The sequence below is a fragment of the Syngnathus floridae genome, chromosome 7, assembly GCF_059516105.1.
Source record: "Syngnathus floridae isolate MCC-2025c chromosome 7, RoL_Sflo_1.0, whole genome shotgun sequence".
Classification (NCBI taxonomy): Eukaryota; Metazoa; Chordata; class Actinopteri; order Syngnathiformes; family Syngnathidae; genus Syngnathus; species Syngnathus floridae.
In genome coordinates this window covers 17,201,043-17,211,688 of record NC_142419.1, presented here as the reverse complement: position 1 = coordinate 17,211,688, position 10,646 = coordinate 17,201,043, and the positions used below count along the sequence as shown (strand labels likewise).

Genomic DNA, 10,646 nt, shown 5'->3' with positions numbered 1-10,646 from the left:
CCATTCCAAAATTCTAGCACAATTGCACCTTTTTTTATCTAAAGCAAAAAATAAAAAAACAATTCAACAAAACAAATTCTTATCATTCCCACTGAAAAATGTTCAGCTCATTCAATTTACTGTGGGAACAATTTTCAACATTCTGGAAATACCACATTGCTCATCATTATCATTCCACATCATTTAATATATTTGTATATCAATCCACCTCGTTACATATCTTTCAATATAATTCATTTTCATTTTGCACACATTGTTCACAATACCATTCTACATCGTTCAATTTCTTTCAATATCATTCAAAATCGTTCAACATTTTCCACCAACATTGCATTTTTTTAATGATTATAATCCCACACGATTTAATCTGATCCAACAAATTTTATTGGGCAATTCCTCCAGAAATATTTTAGTTTTTGTGATTTTTCCTTGTCACGATAAGACGACAATCTAATAAAACACACAACACAGTCCCTATGATAGGAACTATTTTGATCTCGTAAAAAAAAGGTAATATAACACCCATTTGGTATTTACCTGTGAATTCCGCGTATTGATAAAATGCTATTTAAGCAATTATAATGGCGTTATTAAAGCGACAATCTAGCCGGGTGACTCCGTTCCACCGGCAACCGTAGTCCAGGCGAGGCGCGGAGTAATTCCAGTCCGGGTTTTCTTAGCGCCCGCTCCCCTCCACTGAACTCCAACCCCCGCGCGCTCTATCAGCATCTCATTCCTGTCTCAATATGTCTCAAGATGGCGGCCAATGCAGGATCGATGTTTCAATATTGGAAGCGCTTTGACTTACAACAACTACAGGTCAGTGGACGCTCTCTTTGGGCTATCTCGGCCGCCATTCCGCGGGGGTCTCGCGCTTCTCCCCCGGGTAGCTTTAGTGTGTGTTTTTGTTCCGCCGCCGCCTCGTTCGCCCGTTCACGGAGGGGGAAGAGAGCCCGGAGAGCTCCCCCTCGCATTGATGAAAGTGGCTCCTCTCGCTGATCAGAAATTGATCCTCTTTGTTCAATTCCACATCGATCGGACCATTGCGACCGGCTACCGGCGGGGGCGACGCCGCCGGGATGCGGTAAAATAACAAAGCCCCCCTTCCAATCCCTCCGAGCCACCACCGCCGAACCATGTCGGCCAGTGCGGGGAAGCTTTTTCGCCTTGGCCACCTTTTTTATCGCGTGTTGTTCAACTTTTAGTAGCCGTAGTTAGCCCGTCGCTTTAGCCGCGAGGTGGCTACCTCGGCTGGAGAGGGAGGGGGGGTACACCAAGTGGCTTTCGGTAGACGGCGGCGCTGTGGGGATACCCGACGTGGACATTACACACGACAACACTCTTTTGTGGTATTTACAAGCAAATCAGCAAGTTTACTTGACATGTTAGCGAGCTCTTGGGCTAGCGGTTTGGAGGCAGTTTGACGCCAAGTGGCGGTTTGGTTGGCTGTTTTTTTTTTTTTGTAACCACTATTAACACACTGCCGATCTGTTTTTAGACAGACTAAACAACACTTAAATAGTGCTTCTTTAACGTAAGTCCTAAAATTCTTCACCATACACGAAAGGAGCGTGTCCTTGTTTCGGTTTGATTGTATGTTTTGCTTCCTACGATAAACTCCTGAAATATGAAAAGTGCGTGCGTGCGCGCGCCACTAATCTCGACGTGCGCGCGCCTGCGGAACCTAGTCTGAATATTGGGCCCAGTGAGTGCGTGTGAACGGCGGCCTGTATGTACATGCGAGCCGGTTTGACCTATCACAAGACACCAAGACAATGGCACTGTTGTGTGCGTGGATATGAGTGTGTGTGTGTGTGTGTGTGTGCCCCCCCTCCTTCTTCCCCCTCCTGGTGGCATTTATCGTGAACGTGCCCTCGCTGGGCGACTTCAACTTGATGCCTGTTCGAAGAAGCTCACTCCGGTCATTAACATAAGATGGCGTTATCTAGGCTAAACACTCTTTTTTTTTTTTTTTTTTTTTTCTCCCCCCCAAATTTGCACGGGATGGAAACTTTAATTTGGGTCACGGCGAGCGAGAGACAAAAGGATAGCGAACAAGTCTTCCCGGTGGCCTTTGTGTTGCACTTCTGCCACATCATCAAGGCTCCACTTCTCCTATTTATTTGATCCTACCCCTGCCCCCTTGTTCATGCATTATGTAAAAAAATGTGCCTCGCTATCTGTCTCCCTCCCCCTTCCTGTTCGCCATCCAATCTCTCACTGCCAGCCTCCCCTCCTCCTCCTCCATTTTTATTTTTTCCTCCCCTCTCTCCTCACTGGCCCTTCACCCCGCTCTCACCCATTTCTCCCTGTTTGAACTGCTGTGTGAATTTGTGCGGGATCAGTCCTTTTTTTTTTTCTCCCCCCCCCCCTCCCTCTTGCCTCCCCTAGTACATGGACTGCCAGCATGGACGGTGAAGGCAGCGCCAGCAGCCAGGACATGAAAAATGCATCGCATAAGTTTGTGATAAGGCCCTGGGTAATTATGGCAAAGGCCCCTATCACAAGCGATTAGTCAGGACAGTGAATCTGAGCGTGTGCAAAAAGGCTGGCGCTTGGCAGGCCTGTCTGCGGGATAGGAATCAGTCAGAGCTGGTGTGTGTGCGTACGTGTGTGTGTGCGCAACTCCTCAGAACATTCACTGTCTATTATTGATGACATCTTATTTACTCTAACTCCCACCAAGAGGGGCCCTCGGAGAAAGTCTTTATTCCGATCTATTTCCCTGCACTTTGTTGTAGATGATGCCGTGCGGAGAATTTTTCCACCTATGACTCGGGGAAAATGCATTGGAATGTTCCTAGAAGTTGTTCCTGCGAACTTGTATTACTGACTGAGTTGGCGTGGAGTTATCATTCGGGTTAAGGTCAGAATTGGAGTTTCGGAAATGATCGGAAGAACCCGTTTACACGCCTCAACGGGCAGAGGTATGACGTCATTTCCGTTTGTTACTTTCTCTACCGTCAACAAAACAAAACAATCGTGTCACTCACCGCGGGAATAAAGCAGGAGAAACAATTACGCTGGTAAAGAGCAAATTTTAATCAGAGGGCTTTATGTGTCCCTAAATGTATTTTGGCACGGATTTAAAAGATTTCTAGCAGATCAGGTTCTGGAGATTTGAAAGGTTTTGTTTTCAAGTTTGACCTATAAATTTATAGCTGTGACGTTTCTAACAAAAAAAAAATCGAAAACATCACCCGATTCACAATTTATCAAAGTCCTTAAAATGGATTTCACATCTTCGGCCTTTGTGAAATATTTTGGTGGATGAAACAAAGATTGTTGCCGGCTTATTTTGTGGTTTTCAGCATAATCGACTGCAAAGTAGCACTAAAGGATTTGCCTATAAAGGCTAACCACACATTTGTTGTCGACTTTCAACCTCGGAACTTCCAAGTGGGACGTTTGCAACTTCCCAGCTCTCTGGAATGCGACGTATATCACCGCTGTCCTATTAAAAGCCTCTTTTGTCCCACTTTAGCTGATTCGGACTTTAAAAAAAAAAAAAAAAAACAGCCAGATTGTCTACAAGAGTTTAGTCTAACAACTCATCAAAACATGTTCTATAACAGCACTTTTATTTATTTTTTGCGAGTCCAAATTGTCCTTCAAGGCCCGGCTGGACTTTGTTAGAAGATTGGCCATTATTTTGTGATAATAAACAATATGAGGACAACCTTGGTTGTGAGTGGATGACTAACAAATGTGTATTTTTACAAAAAAAAAAAAATCTCTTTGATACATCAAGGTTAATATCTATTGATGAATTCTGCTCATTTCATTTGGAGCTTTTTCTCTTTATTACATTTATATTTGTAGAGGGTCAGACGGGGAGACATTGTAAATGTTTTGGTGCTCCCCTTATAACACTTATTTTTGACACGTCACGCTGGTGGTAATTTTCCCTTCTCGCAATCTCGTCCATGTTTTTGTCTCAATTTTGGCGTTCTTCTTTCGGTGATGATGAAAATCCACGCCAACCTTCACGTCATTCGCTTGAAGCCATCGCAGTCGATTCCTCAGGCTCCAGCTGCTGATGTTCATTAAAATCTTATTTGATCAACGCGAAGAACCCGGCTAGGTGCTTGTTACAGGACACAGAGTGCTTTGAAACAGCGTCGCGAGCTGTTAACTTGTCTTCTTTTTTTTTTTTTTTTTTTACCCCCCCTCCCACCTCCCCGCTTTTATTTTACCCTTCCCTTTATGCTCCCTCGCTCGTTCGGCTCCACTTGAAACACAAATGGGCGCAACAGTGATGCTTTTAGTGAGGTCTTGCAAACTTGCAAAATGGATCAGTGATTCAGAGATGACGGCAGGATGACTGTGAATTACAGATGGAGGAGGTTTTAGCGACTAATCCGTGTCTGTCCATTACCGAGTGGAGTTTCTTTAGAAGAGCTCATCAGTCTTCGCTCCTATTGTTGTTGTTTCTCCCCCCCCCCCCTCTCCCTCTCTCGCCTTCTTTTTCATTTGACCCAGTCAAGCAGTTTGCTGGGAACATTGTGTCTTTACTTGGGGAGATTGCGCTTCATTATTGGCAAAGCCCGAATAAGATATGAGACGTGGGATTTTTCTGCGTAACCTTGGAAAATTGGAGACAGGAGTTGAGCTGTGTGCCATTTATTTAGCCTAATGGCTTTCATTTCTGACAGTTTGAAACTTTGTTACTACTGTTTGTGTTCATTTAAATGTTTCGGAGGGAAGTTTGAGGAAAGGGTAACATTTTGCGATAACATTCCCCGCATTCAATCTAAAATTGAAGAGTGGCCGTGATAATGAAATGATTTTTAATAATTTTTATAGTTGTGTGGAACGGATGGATTCATGTTGGTCGATGAATCTTGTTTGTCTAGCTAGCTTCCTCCAGCAAGTTTAGTCATTAGAAAACAAATTTGAAGATTTGCAGGAACGCTTTTAATCATGGCAGTCGCTATTGCTTATGAAGTTAACAGAAACTTTCAATCAAAAGTTCCCCAAGTTAACACAGTTTTAAATTGATCTCTTATCGGCTGTCGTATTTTTGAAAAAGGCCGATGTCACAGGTATGACGCTAGAGAACGGAGATGGCAAATCATGAAAATTAATTTTTACCCGATGAATCGACAAATATTCCTCTTCCTGTAATAGCCCCGTTCAGAACATTCCGAGTTAGTTTTCGTTATCCCCCTTTTTGTTGATTGATGTCAGACCGTCAAAGTAATTTAGTAGTACCCTTGTAAAAACTCCACTTTGGCTTTGATTGAAGGCGTACAATCAATTGTCCGGCCTTGGAGTTCTCATCCGTTGTCCCTATTTGTTGGGGGCACCTCCGTAGTAACTTGCCTGAAAACTCATCTGTCGTTCATTCTTCTTCTCCGGCTTGTGGCCGGCCGGGTAAATTTAGTCAAGGTAAGCTGATCACTCGCCGGCGGTTTAAATCTCTCAGCGACCGGCCGGCCCGCTGTTGTCGTTGTCTGCACAAGTTTTAGTGTTAATTTATGAGCTGGTTGTCTGAAGGCATCGGCCAGGATATTTTTACCCCGACTGTTGCTGCACAGGCCTGGGGAGCGTTGAGGGTGGCGGTTGGGGGAGGGGGTCAATCACGTCATGCTTTTTTGCTGTAGCCAAGCAGCCCTCTTGCCCAGTGACAAAATCTGGCATCGGGACTGAGCTTGCACTGTGTGCTCCGTCGGTGGGTGTTGGCGACTAAGCATGAGTCAGAGAGTCGGTCGGTCGGGCGAGTGTATGGCAGGTCTGCCACTTGGCTGACTCGAGAGCGTTTATACGATAGAAGTCCGACAGACCTCGGCGAAAGTCGTTCTCACCTTAAGACTCTTCGCTTTCCTCGCCGGTTAGATGGAAGCTTCCGCCGACCAGGGGAGTGTCGGCTACGCCCAGTTTAAGCCAATTTAACCAACACAAAATAACTTGAGTCATAATCTAATAATGCCGTCGAGCACATTTTACACACTGCGCTGTGGAAATTTTGACCAGCGCCTTTTGAGTGCAGATTTAAAAAAAAAAAACCTAAATCGGCTCGGCGCAGAAGTGCGGAAACAGATGGACTCGATGGTGCTTAAAATGTTCAATAGACAGAATTTTAATGAAAAAAATCTTAATGATGTGGTTTTAGTTTTGTGCCTTTAGAGGCCTATTTTTCTGAAATGTCTGAATTTTTATTTTACATCTGTTCTTTTTTTTGGAGTAAGGCCTTTCGTAATATGCTAGCATGTCTCGGGACGTTTTTGAAGAAGGGAGGTTTAATTTGTTTATGCGTGTCACTTGTTTATTTTGTTGGGTTGTCTCATCGATTTCCGCCATTTAGCAATGCTATAAATAACATGTTTTTGTCATCTTTTGGAAAATGAATGTAGAGTAAATAACTTTCATTATTAGGAAGAATGAAAATGATCCTGATGATTAATTATTTTTTACAACCACTCCTAAATCTAATCCAATTTAACAATTTTTTTTTAAGAGCACAAGAAACAAAACAAAGACCAACTGTGTGGTGTTTCTGTTTTTTTTCGGGGGGGAGGCCCAAAGTGATAAGTGGCAAAGTAATGTCATAAAAGCTACATCTTGTTTTTCAAGGAAATGTAACAAAACAATGCTCCATTGTTTCCCCCAATGGCTCGACTTATTTTGCTCCCCACGTGTCGCCTCGGCGTATGTTTAGGAATACGAGGTGAAAATAACCTCGAAGAAACGTCAGCTTTGCTTAGCTGTCTGAAAGCAGCAGTGGAAAATTTAAGCTTTAACCCCTTCGATCAGTTGGGAGATTTCTGGCAAAACCCACGTGACTCTTTTTTTTTTTAACGTTACCAAGCCCCAAAATAAAGACGTTAACATGGAAATATAAACAGAAGCAATGGAGCAGAAAACGAAATGGAGTCCCATTTCCACAAAGTACCACATTGTGATCATTTAGACCAACTCGGGGCGGTCACACTCGAGCGGCCAACGCTAAAGTCGAGCGCGCGGCTGGATGTAAAACGCCGCTCGTGTGTCCTCGCGCATAAACCTAGCGTGACGTGTTTTGCGGCAAAAGCCTCGGTGGCCTTCAATGATTGAACTCCTTCCTTATTTTAGCCTTGTTTATCACGTACTTGTCATTCCGTCTGAGCTAAATAAGGCGGCAAATTCCCTCTTACGCCGTACCGATCCCAATCCGTAGCCTCGGTATCGCTGTCCGGTTAGATCATTGACGGCCAGTATTGAATTCTAATAGGCCTATTGGTGCGTCTTAATGCTCCTCATATTGAATTATGATATTGGCAAAGGCTGATGGCCTCGGGATTGAATTATGATATTGGTGGGCTGCGGACTAATGGTTCTCAGTTTTGAATTATGATATTGGCGCACTTTGATGGTCGCGGGATTGAATTATGATCCGACTTGCTATCTGCTAAAAGCTCGCGCGGTGTCGTTTTCAATGTCAATCACGGGTAGATCCATCGCCGGCCTTCGGGCTCCAGCAATCATTCACGTCGGACACGGACGGGCAGCCTTCAACCTTTAGCCCGGCGTCTTCGTCGGCCATTTGTGTCACACTTTTTTTTTATGGCAGTTCATCCAAGCGCGGTTAGCTTAACGTTGTCGAAACGCTTTCTTGAAATAATGCCGAAAGAAGCAGATGAAATGACATGTAAATCTCCTTTTGTGATTTGGGATAAACACGTCGTATCGCACTGATTAAAATGAATTGAAAATCGGGTCGCTGGGAATTAGCCTTATTAACCGTTACGCTGTAACGCCCGAGCTCAGCTGTAAACTAATGCGAGCGTAATGGCTGCCATTGTGAGCTAATTCAATTCTGCGCGTGTACACACCTTCTCGGTGTTTATGTTGAGCTCATGCCCATTTTGGTCAGTTTAAAAGAAGCCAGAGTGCTGATGGTCCCCCCCCCCTTCGCTCGCCCGCCCGCCCGCCAGCTTGCAGAGTAAATGGACGGGCCTGCTTCTGTGTCAGCCTTCTAAAAATAACACAGACTGCTGGCTGGGCTCAGCACAAAACTAGCGCCGATCATGATGATTCAACTACCCTGTGTGCGCAGGTGTGTGTGTGTGTGTGTGTGTTGGGCACGGCGTAATTTCTGCTTAACCCGTACAGTAGGTTCGCCTGATTGATTATTTGAAGTGTTGCAAAGGCTCATGCTGCGAAACGTATTTTTTTTCGTGTGTATCGATTGTTGTCGAATCAGCTGAGGGTGGGCAAAATGATTGACCTTTGCCAAGCACAAGATAAGCGATTGTTTTGATTGCTTCACAATGGTTGGCCCAAAACGTTCAGGAACTTTTGAAAGAGCATGCCGTTTATGGTGTTGAGGCAAGAATTTAAGTTTCAGCTTTTGCCGTGAAACTAGTTTTTACACACTTTTTTGTTGGATCAATAGAACCCAATCAAATCAATTACTATGATTAAAATTTCCACCAGTCCAAAGTGCTAAATCTTCTCCCAACGCGCAAACGTCTGTCAGACTCGCCCTCAGACGGTGCCTTGACCCCTGCCGAACCTTTGACCCGAGCAGCTGTCAGACCGGAGCCAGGGTTCAGGGGTGGGTTGACCCCACCGGCCTCTCCGTGACCCAGACGGTCTGACTGGCCCGATAGTCGTAGCAAACAGACGACCACTTTGCCATCTGCTGTTGCCGTTGATGAGCTCCAACCTTCTTGAACTTGAACTTGAGATCTGACCGAGGACAAACAATCTGCTTGAACGGGATGTGTAGCATTTGGTATTTTCCAAGACTTTGCTCAATCTGAGGCCTTGTTCCTGAAAGGGAAAGTGGGACCCAGTGGCCGGGAATAAAGAGGGGGGGGACCGTGTGCTTAGTAGACACAGGCCCATCCGCTGACTGCCGTCTGACCCCGAGTTCAGCAGTATGGTTATTAATAGGCCCAGAGGCCTCCGCTTCCAGGAGGCCCTTCTGATCAACTCCAGATGCGCCAGAGAGAGAGAACAAGTCCAAGTCGGCCAATCCGTGTTTCACATGGAGCGCAGATTTTGCGAAGACTGATAAAGAGCGAGCGAGGGAGGAAAGGGAGGGACGGACGGGAGACCTTTCCACAGCAGGAGTGTGTTTTCCGAGGCTTTTTTTTTCTTTCTGGTGTGTGTGTGAGGCTATGTGTGTGCTTTACTTATTACACTCTCTGCCCCGAGACCGAAAGACCATAAAAACGTATGGCATCACCATGGCGACCGTAATAACTGCCTATAAAACAGCGTGTAAACGGTGAAATAAGACAAACAGAGCAGAACAGCCCTGAGTGAGTGACTGGCTGGCGGAATGGCCGCCTTCCGCCATAAAACTATTTGAGAGCCAGACTGAAGGAATGCCTCGGAGGGTGCTGTGGCTGTCACGACACATGAAAGGATTAGGCTCTGTGTTTTATCTGCTCTTTATCTGATGGTAATGGATAAGCTGAGTGGAGCCTATCATCTGACGCTCGGGCCCCGGGTTTCATGTTTTTTAGTCTGCCGACGGTTTGTCGACTTGACCGCTTTGGTCTATTGATTGCCAGTTGATGGGTTTGATATGTAGGCTGTGTTGAACAGGTCGAGTCTTTTATGCAGTCCAGGCTCCAAATAGCTTTTAGCTGTCCTTCACGACCCCCCCCTCCATTACTTTAGCGGTTTGTTTGATCTTTGGACCAATCAATAGAAAACCGGAGCTCTTAAACATGCCCCCGTCGGTCTACTTCCCACTAAACGCCATTCCACTTCCTTTATCCTTCCCGCTTCAATTTCAACATTCTCTCAACACAGGCCGATTATAATTACAGGCTATTACTAAGCTAATTATTCTATCATTGCTGCGCTGGTTGACTCGCTCGCTCAATGTTTTTTTTTTTTTGCTCAGCCTAAAGTCATGCGAGTGGAGCAGAAAAGTCATAAAAGCTGAGTAAGAGCTAGCCTGCAGACACGCTCTGTTGATGCTGATCATGTAGACCACGAATGTCAAACTTCGTCAGAGGTCCAGGCCCTGCTAACAAAAAACAGTGACAGCGTTAGCGTAAATGCTCTTTTGATGAAGGTTCGGGCACTGCTGGGTTTAATTTATGCTAACGTGATCATGGGTTGTCAATGGCAAGCTAAGGCAAGTGACGTTTGGCTTGGATGAGGTTCAATTGGGAGAAGCATCGGAGCAGTTAAAGAGGAAAAAAAAAAACACATGTACATATGAATAGATTTTCTAGAATGTAATCAAATTTAAAAACATCTTTGGAAATTCTTCCTTGTTATTAGAAATAATAATTCAAATGCAAGGCGACCCCTGAGTGAAACGGACTCAGCCGAAAGTCAAAACAAACAAACAAAACGTTTAAGTGATTGTCAAATGTCCCCAAGGAAATGTCGTTAAAAGCCCAACCCTGGTCAATTAAATGACGCAATACCGGGTGCCATTTTACCTGGTTTTGACTGCACAGTCTTTGGCACGGACACGGATAGGAACACTAACCCTTCTATTCACCGGCAATCTTTGTAGCGAGCAAAATAATAACCGGGTTTTCGGTTAAGTGGCTTCACCATATCAACAGCCTGTACCGTCATCTTGAAGAGCTGGTTAGATGTGTTGTCCTAGCCCGAATTGGTGTTGGGAAATAAAAAAACAACACTGGTGAGTTTTTGTTGTTCTCTTGAACTCACCTCTTGCAACATGG

The 10,646-nt window shown here is 44.9% G+C and overlaps 1 protein-coding gene across 2 annotated transcripts in view; it reads left to right on the top strand.

Annotated features, from left to right (window-relative positions):
* Positions 1-656: 656 nt before the first annotated feature.
* cux1a (cut-like homeobox 1a) overlaps positions 657-10,646 on the top strand; it is a 50,501-nt gene continuing 40,511 nt past the window's right edge. For both annotated transcript variants that reach the window (XM_088380454.1, XM_088380453.1), the window contains exon 1: positions 657-819. In XM_088380454.1, the coding sequence (XP_088236580.1) occupies positions 757-819 (63 nt within the window). In that variant the 5' untranslated portion in view covers positions 657-756. The remainder of the gene's footprint in view (positions 820-10,646) is intronic.